The sequence below is a fragment of the Schistosoma mansoni genome, chromosome 5 (genome assembly GCF_000237925.1).
Source record: "Schistosoma mansoni strain Puerto Rico chromosome 5, complete genome".
Classification (NCBI taxonomy): Eukaryota; Metazoa; Platyhelminthes; class Trematoda; order Strigeidida; family Schistosomatidae; genus Schistosoma; species Schistosoma mansoni.
Window position 1 is genome coordinate 1,478,267 of NC_031499.1, and position 20,775 is coordinate 1,499,041.

At 35.9% G+C, this 20,775-nt stretch overlaps 1 protein-coding gene across 1 annotated transcript in view; it reads right to left on the reverse strand.

Annotated features, from left to right (window-relative positions):
• Smp_150520 (putative high-affinity choline transporter) overlaps nucleotides 1-19,643 on the reverse strand; it is a gene marked incomplete at both ends in the record, with an annotated part of 22,167 nt that extends 2,524 nt beyond the window's left edge. The window contains 5 exons of the mRNA XM_018797583.1: nucleotides 2,708-2,825; nucleotides 9,297-9,445; nucleotides 14,754-14,909; nucleotides 16,139-16,291; nucleotides 19,469-19,643. Of these exons, the coding sequence (XP_018652611.1) occupies nucleotides 2,708-2,825; nucleotides 9,297-9,445; nucleotides 14,754-14,909; nucleotides 16,139-16,291; nucleotides 19,469-19,643 (751 nt within the window). The remainder of the gene's footprint in view (nucleotides 1-2,707; nucleotides 2,826-9,296; nucleotides 9,446-14,753; nucleotides 14,910-16,138; nucleotides 16,292-19,468) is intronic.
• Nucleotides 19,644-20,775: the final 1,132 nt, after the last annotated feature.

Here is a 20,775-nt window from a genome sequence, read left to right on the forward strand (position 1 = left end):
AACTGATTCAAAATATGTATTTCAGAATTCGGCTAATTCTGACGGTAAGACAGACCTCAACACATCGGAAATCCCAAATCTAGCTAATCCGAAACAAGAAGAGTTCCTTGATGCTGTTTGTATGATATACGGGTTAAGTAAGAAATCATACAGTTTTACGCAAAAATATACATCAAATGGAACCATTAACAATTGATGAAATAAGAAGAGAATCGGCTACAACCGATTAGCGGAGTAACAGACAATTACTACTTTTTCCAATGAAATTACTTTGTAATTGAATTGTGAAAAAAATCAACTATCATATAAATTTGAGGTTCCATTAGTCAATATAAGATACACAAACATCAGTTTTATTAGGTTGGAGACTGAATTATTATCCTTCATGTAATACAGAGTGCTTAGGCGCACACCGCTTGAGAACATGGAAATCATAGAAAATACTAACTGATAAATCGAACAGAAATAAATGTATGACCTAGGAAACTTTTGTATCGATATTAGTGAATACAACTCACATAACAACAGTATGGAAAATCAATTATACGGAAGTTATTAACCGACTAGATGATTAAAATTTATAGTTGAAATCAAGAGTCAATTGAAGCTACACCACCATCGAAAACCTGGAAGCACTGGACGGCCGTTTCGTCCTATTATGGGACTCCTCAGCAGTGCGCATCCACGATCCCGCATTCGCGAGATTCGAATCCAGGGTCTACCAGTCTATCTACCTACTAGTTTAAATTGTCTCAGGACTATCAGTGCCATTCTTTGAAGTGAGTTAAAAAAGTTTGCAAAGTGTATACCTTACTAGTAAGTGCTGTATTGTATAAATATGTTTGCTACATACGATCATATAAGTTACAATATTAGCATTTTTAAAAGGATTCTATTGTCAAGTGAACAGCAACAAGTCGTTTTGTAAATTATTAAGCACTAAAGTAAAAATCAGCCTTTTCTGAACAAAACAGTATCTGGACGAAAATATTTAGCTACAGCATTTCACGGGAAAGAATAATAATTATCCATTTGTATAGTCTGTTCCTAATAATCTAATGAATGAAAGAATTTTTTTAAAAGCCTAATATCAATTCTTTGTTCAATGCTTTTAGAAAAAGAATTAACACTACAATTCATATGCTCATTAGTGACTTGCTCCAAGAGGTACTTCCTGGAAATCTGGTGTTCAACCAGGTTTGTTGTGAGATAGTAACTCACTGAAGACAATGGTGAACGCTTGCTCAATTTCTTGGATTGGTTGAAGCTAGACATTAACATCGTTGGGCGCCGACTCAGTGGTCTAGAGGTTAAGCGCTCGCGTGCGAGACTGATAGGTCCTGGGGCGGGATCATGAATACTCAATACTGAGGAGTCCCACACTAAGACGAAACGGCCGTCCAGTGCTTCCAGGTTTTTCATGGTGGTCTAGCTTCAATTGACTCATGATTTCAACTAGAAAATTACTAAAATGTCCACAAAACCCTCTTCTGGAAATTTGATTAAATTTAGAAAGTCGTCTGAAATTAGGTTATATTCATGATAATTAGATAAAGTAACTATTTATTTATTTATTTTATCATTTAGCTAACTTATTCGAAATTAATGATAACACATTGTATTCTAACTATTATTACCAACATTATTATTCACTCAAGTATTTTTTGGAAGTTATGTGTACAGTTTAAATATAGTTCTCTCAAAAAGTTACATCCACAGAATCACAACTGACAATGAGATAGAACTGGACAGTTGTTGAGACATATTTTTTAGGCTTTTAAGCAATCCACACGTATGTATAAACACTTAAGAGATTGAAAACAGTATACTAAAGTCTCTGTTTACTGAGTCATAAAATTTATGATGAAAAATTTTTGTTACTATGCAAGTTCCTCTATCAAAGCTTGAAAATAGTATGTTGATTACAGATTATCTCCATGATATGTTTGCATCAAAGAGTATGGGCTAAATATAGTCATTCAATGACAACATTACTTAATGACTGACTATTGGGTTCTTACTCAATGGTCTTAATGAATGATACGGGCTATGAAACTTGAAGACAGTTTGATTCTGTATACAGTTAAATGTGTCCACTGTTGAACTGTCCTCGTACCGAGGTGCAGGAAATATCCATTACTCAATGTATACATATATATACGATTTTGCTATAAACCATACTTTTCACTCATCAAAATACTCAACATTCACTGGTCGGATACTATCAACAACAGCGTTTTATAGGAGAGGACAAACCAGCTTCCATCTGAAGAGGAAATTAGGAAAGGACGTTGGAAGTGGATAGGACATACATTAAAGAAATCACCAAACTGCATCACGAGGCAATCCCTAACATGGAATGGTGAAGGGAAGCGGAAAAGAAGAAGGCCGAAGAACACATTACGTCGGGAAATAGAAGCAGATATAAAAAGGATGAATGTTAAGTGGAAAGAACTGGAAAAGATTGCCCAGGACAGGGTTGGATGGAGAATGCTGGTGGGAGGCCTAAGTTCCTCCACGAGAGGTAACAGGCGTAAGTAAGTAAGTAAGTTGTCTTTTAACATTTGTTTATCTTTATTTTAATTAATTTTATTAAACTTCATATGAAGCAAAGTATCATCTTTAGCAAAAAATATTTTATTTGAAATTCGTAATTTGAGTAAATGTTATATAACATTGGCTATATAGTGAATAAATATACACATACTTGTACTTGCTCCAACAGCTCCAATTAAAACTGAAGGAATTGCCATAGCGAAACATCCGATTGAAGCTACAAAACTTAAAATACGCGCTTGATTTGCCGTTTTTGATGATAGTACACGCTAATTTGATTGATAGGAAAGAAAATATCATCAGTTATGAGTTTTTTTAGTATACAGTGAATATTTATTTACCACACAATGATACAGTACAATTTTCGGTGATATTCAACATTTATTACTTAGCAATAAATAAGATATTGATATTAGAAGGGGTTTTGTGGAGATTCCAGTATTTTCATAGTTGAAAACATGAGTCAATTGAAGCTAAACCACAATGGGAAACCTGGAACCACTGGACAGCCGCACTGCTGAGGAGTCCCACAATAGGACAAAACGGCCGTCCAGTGCTTCCAGGTTTTCCTTAGTGGTCTAGCTTCAATTAACTAATGCTTTCAATTATGAAAATATTGATATTATTTAAGTAGTAAGACAATGATTACTGGAGTTATGTGATATAACAATGTAGTACATTTCAATCACACATTCACTTGTCAAGACATTTATCTATGAAAAGTAGGTGAGCTAGACAAACAGAAGGTAAAAGAAGCTAATGAAAGAAGTAATGCAGGAAAATATGTGGAATTCATCACACTGAATATGAAATCGGTATTATCGAGGTATGTTTAGAAGGAAAACATATTGCTTTTGAATGCATGTATAGGTTTTGAATTTTCAAAATTTTATTTAACTTTATTATTCGCCTTGGATAACTGTCCATAAACCACAAAGGCTGAGTTAAGATCAGTGTTATAACCTGTTTTAACTATATATTAAGTAATAGGAATTAGGTGTTTATCAACTGCTTTTATTAAATCATTTGGTTTTATTTGTTTCTTCGACTATTTTGTCGCATGTTTAAAGACCTTAACTTACAAATCACGACTATTCCGCATGTATGTGTGACCACGTACAAGTGTAAAGTTTTCATACTTAAATTTTCTTAACAAGTATATGTGTGATCATATTGTTCCAGATGTACTGCGCTAGTATCTCACTTGGTTCCGTTAATCTTCATTTTCTTAAATTTATGAAAAGAACTAATTATTTTACATTAATTTACGGTGACGGAAAGTTGAATTTTTTAACGTTAATATTAGTTGTATTGTGGTGTGGGTTACTGATATCCACATAAGTAGTATATGGTGATAGTCGGGCATTGAATGTATTTCAGTAAAAGATCGATAAGGAGAGAACGGGAACGGCGCGCAATGAGTACGAAAATGCATGAACAATTATAATGGGAGACTATGGACGGATATTTACAGAAGAAACAGTCAAATTGAGACAATTAATTGTTATTTTACAAATTAACTGTTCACTATATGGTTCTCATATTTTAATGAGATATTCTGTAATGTTGTGCTACAATACATTCGATTGTACCCAGTAGTGTTATGTTCACTACAGTATTACTATGACTCTAACTGTATAGCTGTATTCAGTTTTTCTAAATTATTAAGGAGTGAGTTGCTTAAACATCAACAACCGTCAATTAGGAAAAACAGTTCAAAAATAAATTTCAATTACAATTTCATCAAGCTTTTCCATACATGCCTTTTTAGTTAAATACTTCATCTGAGATTAGTTGTTCAATGTTGAACTTTTATTCTGCATTTGTCACTAAGTACTTTAAGCAAACCTAATAAATTCATTCATGAAATGGTAAAGCTTTCAGAAAAAATATTTTCGTATTATATTAATTTCAGTTTGATACATTACGGATTGTAGCGTTGAAGCCTTTATAGTGTCTGGTTCTCCTATGGGGCGGGATTGAGCCGTACTGCTTGGGTTAAGCCTGGGCAATGTCTGTCTTTCCTGTTAAACGGGATTGAGTTGTACTGTTTGGGTTGTTGCGTGAAAGTCTGGATGGTGTCTGGTTCTCCTGAAAACCAATGCAAAATTACTCTGGCCTATAAGGGTATATTATATAACTGTAACTGTATAACATTACGACATAACAAGGTAACGAAAAACTTCGAAGTTTTGGATTTTTTGTTCGAAACAAATTCTAATAAAGAAAATATTAATGAGGGCAAATTCACATTTGTTTGAAATAATAGATGTTTGCTTAAAAAACCATTGACCTAAATCAGTTCATAATCTGGTTTGCAAATCCATTACAGCATAGTTTTGTACACTTCATGTTGTTTAATTCTATTTGTATTATAGGAAAGAAGTCCAACATCTTAGTTTCGTCTTATTTGGAACTCGTTAGCAAGTTGTATTTCTAAGAATAAAGAAACCAATATTCCTCTCTTTGATTCAACACAAAGATGACTTCAAACGAATTGAACCACGATGTGTAGTCTTTAAATTATCAAGCAAACAGTAACTTGTATATCATATATATATATATATATATATATATATATATATACAGCGTATTGTTGATAAATTCAAACTGTGAATGCTTCACAAGCTAGAAATACTAGAGAAATTACCTGAAAATAAACTTGCCAAGGTATACCACCAAAAATTAACATCAATAAGTTGTCCACATAGAAGAAGCTATCCATTGGATCAACACTACCTTTCCATTTATCCCATGTTTGTGTAATTGGCACTGTAGCTTCATTAACCATGGCGAATGGTATGGAAATCCACTGAGATTGTAATAAAAAAAACAGCGAAACTATAATTTATGGACGACCTTTGAACGAAAATTAAGTGACCTTGAGAAATGTTAGCCAATCAGTAAACAGTCAGCATAAAGTAAAAACATATTATACAAAACCAAATAATTAAAGGGGATACACTTCTTTTATATGGTCCGAAAACTTGTCAAGGTTCGAAAAAGGTTCAAAGGTTCCAAAATCGTAATGCATAAGGTAGAGAAACTCATCCACATGGTTCCATAATAGTCGGTCTCTGGAGCCATGATAAGGTTGCAAAAGCTCTCTCAGCCTCGACTACATTGCCTCAACATTGTTTGTGTGTATTCCGGTTGTGTAAGTTTATCATTTTTATTATGGATATGTCCCTACAATACCCATACCACTGCACAGTCGAAGCTTCAGTAACATCTGCGATTATTGGAGACAATGTTACTGGTGCTTTCATTATACAGTTGGCGGCAATTATTATAATATGCCTTAGTCTCAATCTCGATCGAGTGATAAAGGTTCCTATTCTAGCAAACGTATTCCTTCAACATATATTACATCGAAGGACAACGTCACGGTAGTCTGCACAAAGTCTACAAGTCACTTAATACTCGTAATTACAAATGCAGGAACTTCTTAGTAGTTTCATTTGCTGTAGCCGCTTAATTGTCACATCTTCTCTAAAATTCACTGTCAACCGATCGTGCATGAGCATCAGGTACTGAAATTGGCGCCGTGACCTTGAAATCCCTCAAACGCTTCTGATTGGCTCGTCCATAAATTATTGTCTCGCCATAAAAAACGATTTTCAAAGAATGAAACCAGAAAGTTTACACGCCTCATATTTTAAATTAACAACAAGTAAAAAATGTGGAGTTAAGCAAATGAATTGTTTTACGATTGTAACTATATTTGATTGGTATTAAAAGTACCATAATAATGTTGCTGATGATTTATGGTTATTACTCAATAATTGTAGTTTAGGTGAAGTGATTTTATTATGATCATTTTAATCTGTGTTTAACTCAGATTATCAATAAAAACCAACGAGCACCAAAACAGCAGCTTCGTTCTGAGATAGAACTTCTCAATAGTACATATCTACAATTTCACCAAGGATAAAATCACTTACACAATCTCCCAACAAAATAAAAACATGTATAATATGCTTTGAGATGGTTTATGGAATTTATATTTGAGAAGTATCGACTGGTAGAGTCTAGACGAGTCATGATTGACATACTCGTCAATAGTAGCTTTGGACGATGGTCTCACTTTATTCTGAACTGACTGAAGTTGGAAATAAGTACCATTTGAAGTCAAACCATTTGTCCTCATGGTTAAGTTCTAGCAATAAAAGTAATAGTAGTCACAGTTTCACTATTTTGGTGCACACTGCTGATTAATTCCAAACCAAAACAAAACAGTTGTATGGTGGTTCCTGGCTTTTGGTAGTTTTCTATATAAGACCGATCACCAATGGTCATCACCTAACTGATAATCATGTAAGGCATTAAATTCAGAAAAAACACTGAGGACAGTTAAGCACTTGGTAAATCTTACAAGATTAATTGGAACGATAAATATCTGACTTCGTTCTAAAGCGTTGATTTATTACCTTGGTTAGATGGCTCAAATTCAGACAGTTCACTTAGTTTGCAGAAGCTGAATAATCACTATTACCCGATAGAAAAAAAGTGGGTTACCACCCAATAAACAAAATTTTGATTTCGCATAATGCAATAAGAAGACAGCGTTGATCTGAAAATATGACAAATTCGCGTTACATATTTCGAATAATCTTATCACACACACATTTGTCAAGGCGTTCATACACAGAAATCAATGAAGGTCTTTTCAATGATTCAGTGGTAATTAATTTCATATACCAATAATAGAAAGGTGTCATATCACTGCAGGATTAAAGATTACTAGCGTATATTCAAGGTTAAAAGGAATCGGTTTTGTAAACATGAAAGCTGTTTTAAGATCAATCCTACATTATGTCACAGTCTTGAGTTCTTTTCTCAAGAATAACGATTTTATAAAATTTAATGGATAACCGTTTTCATCATCATCATTTTTGAATCCAGGTTGGTTTCCTTAAGAGTGATCGACATACACGTCCATTATCGATTGGACTCATACGTACATGTAAAAAAGACGACTTAAGTGTTCTTTTACTCCTCAAAAGCTAGTACGATATCATTTCGCACGTAATTGAGCCTATCTAGTAACAAAGCAACACTGAAATCCTTAACACAAGCGGTGATGGTATTATCAACATATCTCTTTTACAAAACTATCTCGTTGATAAGACCACCTGTCCTACTTCCGACAAGTGATGCATAAAAATCAGCTAAGATAGGCTAGAAAAACTATCTATAGCAACACTAAGAACTTGTCGGAGATACCGTTCATCGACAAAGTTCATTTCACGTTTCTAGGTTAGACTATTGGAATCCCACTTGGATATACAACTAATGACTAAAACGTTAATACTAAATCGATATCTACATTGACATTTAAAATTTATAAATCAGTGTAATAAGTAGTTGGTATCTAAATCACTTCTTGATTCGGTTTTGAAAAAACTTTCATACGTCTCTACCTTATAAAGTAAAATCAAACGGTATGATTTTGAAACAGAGACTAAAAACAATCATCAGAAAAGAATATAGGGACTACGAAATTGAATGTCCGCGATTCTACTAAGACCGATCCATATGAATATGTCAACACATAAACAGGGAGCAATTATGGAATATGTACCCAAATGTTTTATGATCAGTTAGCTTTAAATTCTCTGATAAACGCCGAGTGTAGGTGTAGGTGAGTTGAATGAAGATATACAGGTTAAAAAAACGTTCTCTGAATTAGCGTACACACTAAACCACTTATGTGATCCAGTAAAGGAATTTATATTAGTTTGACCAGAATTTTAGTTTCTGAAATCAAATAATTTACAATTCCAACATAAATCAGTTCGTAACGTAGTATGACATTTGTTTAAAGTCATCGGTGATATACGTCTAAATTCTAACATAATTGAACTCCAATGTTTCTAATTTCTCAATCAAAACTAGAGAATCAATCTTGAAGCCAGTGAATAGAGAAAAACCATTATTATTTGTTTGTTTAATTGTGAAGCATGGCTCACTCTTGTTAGTGATTGACCATAACTGAGGACTTACCGTAAATCAAAGATGGGAGAATAATTGCCACTACATATATATTCACATGAAGAACTTATCGCTACATTGAAGCTCGAATAAGTTTGTTCTAGATAAATAGCCATAGATATAAATGAGTGTATAAAACTTTCTTGAGAAGATTATTAGCATACAAGCGAAGCTGTGTATTCTATGGTCCACGTTTAATCTTTATCAGGCATATTTCACTAATTACTTCATTATTCTAAAACCCTTGGCCTAAAAAAACTTGCTTTTTAGAATGAAGGCAATTTTCCCAAAATGTTGAATATTTTCCGCTAACCTGTTTTTTATATTCAGAAAAAAGTAGCACCCATTTAAGTTTGTCTATTAGGTTTGTGTAAATTACAGATTACTTAATCAATCACAATTGATTGATCACTGGGTGGTGATCAATGTCATGAGTGTCAAGTCCTTCTTAGTGTTGATCAAATGCTATCGGTCAAGTTACAATGTGGCCACTAGTCTAGGCGGCTCGACACCGCGTGCACTATGTTGAGATAAGATGGTGGTTGGAGGTGGTCAACAGGAAACCCTGAACCCGGGTTTCATGGTACTTGACACTCGTCAGCAAGGTGTACCTGTAATCTTGAGGGAACTGGTGCCCCCTGACGTATTCGATCCCGTGTCACTCAGCTTCACAGTCAGAGACGTTACTTAATCAATAATTTAAAATATATCATTCAAAGTAAAGCAAACAACAAACTTAAACTTACCAAGCCAAGGAATATACAGAATAACTGCACAACATCTGTGTATGCAACAGAATATAATCCACCGAATAATGTATAAACCAATGCAATACATGCTGACAGAATGATTGAAGTTTTCTGATCTAAATCCACTATCACACCTAATGTAGCTCCTACAGTGAAAATAAAATCACACTCAATTCATATTGATATGTATAATGTTTATACTTAAGTAATGAAAATATTTTGTTTATTTGAATGGTCGTCTTGACGATTAGCTTGATTTAAAGACTGAAATTCACAATTAAAATGAACTAACTATCTAACGATCCATGGCTAGTAGTGATCATTTTCAATTATAAGATATTTGTAATTTCAACTGATTCTTCTAATACTGTTATAATTGTATTTTTGCTTATAAACGACCCAGCTATTCCTATTGCTTAGTATTCTTATACAATGACACTGGACAAGACCCCAAAATCAGAACACGTTGAACAGGAACGAAATTGTATTCAAAATAACAATGGTATGTGAACAGCAATCACTAGTTTGAATAACGTTCATATATTTATAGTATAAACATAAGAAGCTTCTAGATTTTTCTCCAATAATATGCCCGGACTGATCGGTTTAGAATTAGCCAATCAGCGCGCAGCAACACCATCATGCATGAAACATGCTTTAATCCAATCTATGTCCCACTAACACCTCCCCCTTGAGCAGATTCGTAGGATCTGGTGCTAGGGTCCAACTGCAACCGAGTGACTGGCCTGCGCTTTCGATCTGTCCATCGTCTAGGCAATAAGGAAGTTGTGTCACTCTTTGCTTGCACAGAAACTGACTTGTCTGTTCCGGGCGTTTTGATTTCAAAGGTGTCTATCAGAACGTCAAGAGGTATTCGATGTCGATTCTCGCTGCTGGCTATCGAAGTTGCTTTCAGTTGATTAGCATGACGTATCCAAACTTCTGAGACAAGTGACACCTCATAAACCACTTTCCCTTTCTTTCTCACGATCCGACCAGCTGTCCACTTAGGATGTTTACCACGATAGTCCATAGCAAGTACTTTTTGACCCACCGTGAACAATCGTCTTTGTGCCCCATGGTGTCGATTGAACTGCTTCTCCATCGATAAGTTTCGTTGGGGTTCACGAGCTGGCGTCGGACGGATGACATCGAAATGTGTCCTTATTTTTCTGCCAAGTAACGCTTCCGCTGGAGAGACCCCATTTGTTGTTTGAGGGTTCGGTGTAGAACGGTAGATAAACAGGAACCTCTCTAAGATCTCGTCGGTGGTACCCTCCCCTCTTGATTTTTTTAGGGCATTTTTGAACGTACCAACAAAGCGTTCCACCTGACCATTTGATTGCGGATGGAATGGAGGTGTTCGGATGTGCCTAATTCCGTTCTGCTGACAAAATTCTGAAAAGATAGATGATGTAAATTGTGTGCCGTTGTCGCTGACTACTTGTTCTGGAACCCCGAAACGACTGAATAATTGCCGCAGTTTTCTAACTGTGCAGCTTGCTGTTGAATGTTCCATAATGAAAATTTCCGGCCACTTGCTGTATGCACCAACTACCAGAAGGTAAGTTTGTCCATGGAATGGACCAGCGAAGTCTAAATGTATACTGTGGTATCGGCCATGATTGCAACTCTGCTTTTCGTGGTGCTTTTGCTGCCAATGCACATTTTGTACACGAACGGGATAGCTGCTCGAGTTGGGTATCTAATTGTGGCCAGTATACATAACTTCGTGCTAGAGCTTTCATGCGGTTTATTCCAGGATGTCCTGCATGCAGCTGTTCGAGGACTGCCGGTTGCAACTTCTTTGGGATTATAACACGTTCAGCAAACATGAGACAATCGTCGATGATTGAAAGAGATAATCTGCGCTGATAAAACTGCTGAAGCTCTGTTGAACTGATCTTCGAGGGCCACCCTTCTAGGTGGAACTTTCTGACTTCTTGTAGAACAGGGTCTCGAAGAGTCTCTTTTCTGACTTCATCTGACGACACTGGAGTGTTTCCAATTGCCGCTGTTACTACACTCCGTATTTCTGGATCAACTGATATCGAGGCAATGATCATGTCCTCCGGTCCAGGATGTTGAACTCCAATAAGTCGTGAGAGGGCATCGGCTTGACCGATAGTATTGGTTGGCTGATACCTTATGTTAAAGTCGTAGCTCAAAAGCATTATTGCCCAGCGCTGTAGTCTGTTAGCTGTGTAAACAGGAATCCCTTTCTTGGAACCGAATATTGCAATCAGTGGTTTGTCAACAGCGTGAACTTACGGCCGTAAAGCATTTTATGAAATCTTTTGACAGAAAAAATGATTGCCAAAGCTTCCTTTTCGATTTGACTGTAGTTGCGTTCGGCTGGGGTAAGTGATCTGGCAGCATGGGCAATTGTCTTCTCTGTTTTGTCTGGAAACACGTGTGATATAACTGCTCCAACTCCGTGACTAGATGCATCAGATGCGACAACAATTTCCAAGCTGGGATCGAAGTGTGTCAAGAGAAGCTTTGAGCTGAGCATTGACTTGACTTTGTCAAAGGATGCTTGACATTCTGCTGACCACTGCCAAGGTTTATCTTTCGATAGTAATTCATTCAGAGGGCCTCTCACTCGATGCATTTCAGGCAAAAATGTGCTGTGGTGACTAACTAATCCCAAGAATGATCTTAATGAAGGGACGTCAGTTGGTACGGGCATTTTCTGAATGGCTTCTATATTGGCAGGGTCTGGTCGTCGGCCGTTCTTATCTAGGATGAAACCAAGGTATTTGATCGAATGCATGAAGAAGATACACTTTCCTTCACGTAGTTGGAAACCATATTCCAACACTCGGTTGAGAACTTGGTGTAGACGATCGGAAAGTTCACTGTTAGTGGAACCCATAACTATGATGTCATCTAGATAAGCTGCTGCACCCGGTATGCCAGTTAGCATTGTATCCATTATTTGCTGAAAGATGGCAGGTGCGGTCTTGATGCCGAATGGTAGGCGGGTGTATTGAAATAACCCTCGATGAGTGTTGATAGTCAGAAGCGCTCTACTATCGTCATCTACCTCCACTTGCAGATAGGCATCCGAAAAGTCTATTTTCGCGAAACATGTACCACCATTTAGTTTAGCAAACAGGTCTTCAGGAACAGGTAATTGATATTGATATTCATCGAATGCAGCATTTAAACCCGTTGAGAAATCAGCACATATGCGGATAGTTCCATTGGGCTTTCTAATCACTACAATCGGCGCGGCCCATGCAGAGTAATTAACCGGTTGGATTACACCAGCTTATTGCAAACGATTAAGTTCCTGATCGACTAATTCAAGAGCGGCATATGGCACAGGACGTCTCGGGCGAAAAATCGGTTTGGCATCTGCTTTCAGGGATAAATGAGCTTTCACTTTAGTGCAGTGACCAAGGCTATTCTGGAAGACAGCGGCGAATTTCCTCTTCAGATTTTCTAGAACTTTTTCACCTGTCTTTTTTGCATATGAAGTGGTGTCTAATGATGGACACGACATGTTACACACGCTGTTGATGGGTATATTCATTAATCCAAGCTTTTCTAACATATCTAGACCAAGTAGATCAAGGTTCGGTCGTTCTGTTAGATAACATACCCCTTTACAGTTATTTCCATTGAAGGAAAATTCACACTGTAATTTACCAACTAGTTTCATTACACCTCCAGATGCGGTTTTAGCCGTTTTCTTGGATGGCTTCATTGGCGGTTTTCCCAGCAAGTTATACGTTTTTCTGGATATTAGAGTAATATCGGATGCTGTGTCAATTTGAAGACGAGCCACTATACCATTAATCTGGATCGTAACATACTTTCTCCGAATATCATAGTCTGTTTGAAAAGCTGCTACCAGAGAAAGAGATTTAGACTCAGCTGATTTCACCACACGTGGAAGACGTTTATACTTCTTCTTGGGCTGGGACGTACGATTCGGCGGACAATGGCCTTCTTTATGTCCACGCCTGTTGCACACCTGACATTTATGCTTCTTAAATGGACAGAACCGTACATAATGCCACTCGCCGCATAACCAACAGGCATCCGTTGGTTTGTTATAAGTTTTATTGGGCTTCTGACTTTTTAACCTAGTTATAGCATTTACACTACTGCAGGTTAAATAAGAATTTACCTGTTCAATTAGCTGATTGTCGTGTCTGATGTTTTGTAGTCGTTTACACTCATCTGTCAATGTCTTGAGTGTGACGTTTGGGTCTTGATCCAAACGAGTTAGAAGTCTGGTTCTAATTTCAGCATCTTGTGGTGACTGCAGAGCTTTGATGAATACAAGGCATTTAAATTGATCTTCTGTCAACGAGCGTAACTTGAACCATTCACACTCTCTGTTGACGACGTCTGCTAGAGCACCATATTCATCGGCTTCACGTTTCACCAAATTCAGACACTGATATCGAATGCTAAACAATGAGGAAGATTCGCCGAATATCTCTAACAACTGCGTTACTGTCTCCTCGAAACTGAGCTCTCGAGGTAACTTTGGCAATATATGATCAGCATAACGTGCATGCTCATTGCTTCCCAACTTACACATCAACAACCGAGTCTTCCATGCGTCATCTTGTTGACAGAATTCTATTCTAAATGTATCTTCCCAACGCTTGAACCACGTGAGAAAAGTATTTCCACTTTCGGGATCATATATGAATTCTGGGATGCTGCTAGCAACTGCATCACAAGAAGTACTTGAAACAGCATGTGAACTCGAGATTTGGATGCTAAACTGTTGCATCAGAGTCTCCAACAACCGCATTTGTGCATCAAGTTGTGCTTGCTGTTGTTGTAGTATTCGGCTGAGCTGGTCATCTGATATAGACATTTTGAATGAATTTTCCTTTTTCCTCGTCGCCACTGTTATAATTGTATTTTGCTATATAAACGACCCAGCTATTCCTATTGCTTAGTATTCTTATACAATGACACTGGACAAGACCCCAAAATCAGAACACGTTGAACAGTAATGAAATTGTATTCAAAATAACAATGGTATGTGAACAGCAATCACTAGTTTGAATAACGTTCATATATTTATAGTATAAACATAAGAAGCTTCTAGATTTTTCTCCAATAATATGCCCGGACTGATCGGTTTAGAATTAGCCAATCAGCGCGCAGCAACACCATCATGCATGAAACATGCTTTAATCCAATCTATGTCCCACTAACAAATACATTATGTTGCTTACTGGTTTAATGGTCATATGTTTTAAGTATTAGAATGGGGATAATTATCTTCGTTGAGTTTCTAATTGGCATCGACGACTGTGTAATGTAGTTACTGAAACTACGTTAACTGTTTTTATCACAATGATTATTCGTCTTCGCTTCTGCTAACTAATGAGTTTAAAAAGACTAGGAGAAAAACAAACTTATCGGTAATGACGAATAGGTTGATTAGTGACTGCTACTAGCCCCATGATTACTTACCAAGAGCAGATAGAATAGCTGCTGTCCAGAATACTTCACCAAGTAATGCTGGAATAAAAAGCAGACCGCACATACGTTCACCATATTTATTTTGAAATGGATCAAGCATTGTAACATAACCCAAAGTACGCATACGATTAGCGAAGAATAATCCACCTAATTAACAAAGATCAGAGTATTATTACCAATGCATATGGTGTTTAGAGTAAAAATAATAAACTAGAGCAAATAAATGACCATTTAGTATATTTAGTATTACAAAAGTTTCATTTGCATCATTTGAACTAGACGAGTTATTGTCAGTACAACTTACCTATCGAATATATACTTTCATAATCACTAGTATTCTATAGTTTTTAAACATATTGCTTTTAATGATCACAATAGGACGAAACGGCCGTCCAGTGCTTCCAGGTTTTCCTTGGTGGTCTAGCTTCAATTGACTCATGCTTTCAACTATGAAAATGATCACCTTGTTGTGTAAAGTTGACAAGTTTGTAAGGAAGCATACCTAGTGGATGTATTTGAATATGACTGTCTTAATTACTACTATTGTAGTGAACGAGAACACAAGTGGGGACAACCAAATGAATTTGAACACATAATTACAGAAAATCTTAGTAAAATCTGAGAACCATACAGTAAATACTTCATTTGCAAAATATCAGTTAATAGTCTCAGACTTCATTGTCGATTTATATTCACACCATTCACTCACTGTTCTCGTTCTCTTTTCTTCGATCTTCTTAGCCTTTTGCAGCCAGCCATTTCACTTTCGATTGATGACACATACTATTTATATCTGTCGACATCAGTAGCACACACCACACTATCTTTGTATAATTACTAAATCAAATAATCAGCGGGGCTCTTGATGTGTCAGTTAGCATGAAGTATCATAGTCTAACAGAATATTATTAAAACTCTCATTTCTTACATTGAATAACCTCACGGAAAACCTTGTGAATATACAAAATGAATCCTATAGTGATCTCACATTGTATATTTTCTTCATGAACAATAATAACTGAACAATATACTCTCAAATCATCTAGTATCTCTCTTCACATCGAACGTTCATGACTCAATATGAGAAGAAAAGTTTGAAGCATTAAGTTTATCGACTTGTTTTGTACATCCAAACACCAAACGAGTTCACAAGCGATATGGATTTTTGATATCTTATAAAAACAGAACTTTAAAATGATATTCTGGTGTCGAGTATTTTTTTCGACTGATAACATTCAACTTCAACTGATAAATTTCTTGGAATATTCTTCAAAGTTCAATCAAATAGTTCTAAGCCAAGAAGAATAAAGTAAGAACTTCCAAACTGTTTATTAAAAAAAACAGTCATTTTAATTGTTTTATACAAATCCACTTACCCACTACTAAACTTAGCGCATATCCAACTGGAGCTTGACACCAAACAAGACCTTGAGTTGGATTATAAGTATTCTCAGCCGTTCCATTTATATAGCCTCCACCTACCCAGGTAGCTAAAATAATTCCATAATCATATAGGCATATCATCATGACTAATTTTAGAAACATCACAATACTTAGATAAAATATTTACATATGGAAACTCGTTAGTGTAAACAGTAGTAAAATTAACAATCATTATAAGTAATAGAACAGTAAGATACAAGTGAACGAACAGAAAAATCTATTTCAAGTTCAATCAATAAGGCTTGTTTACTTATCCTAGCTAACTTATCAACAATAGCGACAATTCGTGTAGCATTCATAACGATATCACACAATAAATCTTGCTTTAAATAGGGAATGAAAATTTGAGGAGTTTCAATTTGTGGTCATATGCTTCATCATGAGTTTCCAAACGATTTATATACAGTTAGTTGACATAGATTTCCCAAAAATAACCAAATACGAAGTAACATGTGTTATGAAGCTCAAGTATCTACACACACACACACAAACACTTGGAGTGAATTACTTATACCGAACTTATACTTAAATAATATTTTAGTCTGTTTTAATCTTTTATTTCAGCTTATTATTGAGACAAACCAACTTCTCTATTCCTTCTCCTTTTTTTTTCTCTGCTACATTCACGTTTTCATCACCTACTTAGTTTTATATAAGAAATTGATAATCAATAATATTCGAATGGCAACATACTTTTTTCTTTCTTCCTAAATAATAGAATAGAATCTAATTGAAAACCAATCAGATATGGTTAAGGATATTTGATTTACTTTCTTTCATATTATTTGTTGAATTATTCAATTTTATAGGTCTGTAAATGCTTGAATATAAAGTACGAAAAGGTGAGATTGTACTAAGTTGATTTTTTTTCAATGTTTAATGTTAGCATGACAACTAAGGTTGATTTCATGTTATAATAGAGTTGAAGAAAACATGTGTAGCTAACAAATTCATTCTATTACTTTATATGCTTTTCAAGGTTAAAATATATTCAGAAAGACTAAAATCAACTTGAAAAGTATATAAGTAATCAGTAGATTCTCATAGTTGAAAGAGTGAGTCAATTGAAGTTAGATCAGCGAAAACCTGGAAGCACTGGATGGACGTTTCATCCTATTGTGGGACTCCTCAGCAGTGCGCATCCACGACCTCACCTCGAGAGATTCAAACCCAGGACCGACCAGTCTCGCGTCAGAGCACTCAACCGATAGACCACTGATAATAATAATAATCATATACTCACTAGTGACCGACTTCGAGAGGTAAATCCAGGAGTTCTATTGAGAAGCAGTGACCAGTGGAGTTCAGATCACGTCTGTTGTGAGATAAGAAACTCAATGAAGACAATTGGTGAACGGTTGCTCAATTTCGTAGATTGGTTGGAGTTAGACATAAACACTATCAGATGCCGGCTCAGTGGTTTGGTGGTTAAGCACTTGCGCGCGAAACTGGTAGGTCCTGGGTTCGAATCTCGAGAGGCGAGGTTGTGGATGCGCACTGTTGAGGAGTCCCACAATAGGACGAAACGTCCATCCAGTGCTTCCAGGTTTTCCATGGTGGTCTAGCTAAAGGTGACTCACGCTTTCAACTATGAAAATACTAAATCTCCAAAGGAAACCCTTTCTGATAATAATAATAATCAGTAGATTGTTAAATATTCATTCTTACGAAGTTTCTGCTTTTCAAATTATAGTGGATCATGTTTATTAAATAAAAACATATATAGATAAAGGAATTATGAATTCACTTAGTATTGTTTGTTTGAATCTTCCCATTGATGTTTAGAACTGCAACTAGTCAGTCTCAGTAGCTGAGTGGATAACGCGATGACGAAACGTGCGTCCCGGATTTCACTGCTAGCCACTATCCATCTTTGCTTATGAAGGAATTATGGTTATGAAATAGTTGAGTGGAGAATGACATGATTTTATAACAAGAAGAATCAATCACAGTTATTCTGTATCTAAATAAGTATTAGTTATATGCCACTTGAGAGAAGTTCTTATTTCTGAAGTACTCTTTATCTGTATCTTTATTCAATTAATAAAGTTATTAAAGACAATTGGCAGGAAATCTATAATCTAGGTTTCATGCCCTCATTGGTAACGCTCATGTGCAGTGTTGAGGGAGCCAATGTTTCGAGTAAGATTCGAACTTATACTACCCAGTTCGAAAAATCTGAGAGGTTATCATTCAGCCATCTAGGTTATGAAGTGCAAGTAGACTAACGCAAACCGATTAAAAAGAGTATCTGATTGAGTGATTTACAATGTTATGCAACTATCTCTTATAATAAACATTTGTAAGGCAAAAACAATAAACATTGTGAGTGGAAGTTTTGTTTCATGCACTGTAAGTCTTCTACATACGTATAAATTTAATAGAAAAAGTTGTAAATATGTATAAAGTAACATTGTTTACTGGTGAAAAATGACAGAATGATTTTGAACTGTTATATAAGTGCAATTTATAGATAGGGGCAGGATATGTAATAAACAATTCACAACTCCAATCAGTCAGCTACAACGTAGGACCAGGCACATTTATGCATCGGTCCAAGTTGCCATACCTCATTAGCACAACAAGATGAACACCGAATTCATAGAAGTAGTTAAGTTAGTGGTGGTAATATATAAAAGAAAGGTTGTATATAAGGATATAGTATAGGAAGAAAGGGAAGATAAAGAGTGTATACATTCGCACCATTGTGATCGATTCTGAGCCATGTCACCTAGAATCTCCAACCATTGGTTACGATGGTCACGCGGACCCCAACCAAGTAGTCTGCATCTACCAACATGGCTCAGACTAGAAATTAGTGACTTCAAGCACTGATGCCACGTATTGGTTATCGCGTTTGAAGCGGATTACCTAGCCTGTCGTATGCCCTGATGGTGTTCTCGTGACTTTCGGGTTGCCTGATCAGTCAAGGGCGATGGGACAGTGCATGACAGTATTGTTGTGTGCTAGGTTCAAAGAGAATTGTTTGCTATATGCAAGTCTGCCCCGTTGGTGTTCCTATTATTGTTCCTAGCTATCGCGTTTGAGATGGAGGCACATCCAGCTAACGAGTCCCAAATAGAACTTGACGCGTGTCCTGGATTCCACAGCTAGCCACTATCCATCTTTACTTATTAACCATTTGTAGTTTATTCTCTGAAGTCAGTTCATATTTGAAAATTAACTTCATATTGAATGATCTTTAATTCTACATTATACTTTTTATAAAAAATGAAATAGATTTAAATATATTATCAACTAACCTGTCATTGTAAATATACCAACTAATAAACCAATATTTCTACCAGCTAACATAACTTCTTCTGTATCAGTTCCAGTAGAATTATTAGTTTTTCCTTTACGTGCAGCCCATAATCCAACAAATAATATTAATAAATAGAATACAATGATTGCAATTAATCCAGGTATATAAATCATTTTTTATTGTTTATTGATTGTTGATTGTTGATGAAAAGAATATCCCAACAATGAATGAAGGAAACAAAATGTTCAATTTTTTGTTCAACTCATAAATGCGTTGGTAACTAAATAAATAAAAGTAATGATTACGTAATATGCAGTGGTTTATATAAAGTATAGTATAGTATAGTATAGTATGATGATTGAACACTATACAAGAAGATTATTAATTTGACAAAAAGATATATAAATTTTGTCAGTAGTTAAATATGTTGATTTGAGTAGTATGAACCACCTTGGATAAAAAAAAAACTATAATGCGAATTATAGAAGGGGTTTTGTGGAGATTTAGTATTTATTATAGTTGAAAGCATGAGTCAGTTGAAGCTAGACCACCGTGGATGCGCACTGCTGAGGAGTCCCATAATAGGACGAAACGGCCGTCCAGTGTTTCCAGGTTTTCCATGGTGGTCTAGCTTCAATTGACTCATGCTTTCAACTATAATGCGAATGTTAATTTTTGATAAAAATTGTGTAACAAAGATTTTCGAATGATAATTTGCAAATCTATGTACATTCAACAAATTGGTTATAGGTGACACAATATTCTCAATCAAACGTATACACAAAGCTAAATGAATCTTACCGGATGATACCATGGAGAACAAGATAGATCATATTTGTATCAATAAAAAATTCAGAAGGACAATGAGAGATGTGAGAATAAGGAGAGGAGCTGATATAGCTTCAGATCACCACCTGGTTGTGGCCAAAATGAAACTGAAGCTAAAGAAATACTGGACAACTGGACAAACAGCATTACAAAGACTAAATAGAGCCTTCCTTCGACATACTGATAAACTCAACGAATTCAAAATAACAACAACAGGTTCCAAGCCTTACAGGATCTACTGAAAGAACAAGAAACTACGATGGAGGATAACTGGAAAGGGATCAAACAAGCATTAACTTCAATGTGCCAGGAGGTTCTGAGTCTCAAGAAGCATCACAATAAGGAATGGATCTCTATGGGAACCCTGGACAACATTGAAGAAAGGAAGAACATGAAGATAGCAATTAACAACAGATGGACATGAGCAGAGAAAGTGAAGGCACAGGCAGAGTACACGGAGGCAAACAAGCAATTGAA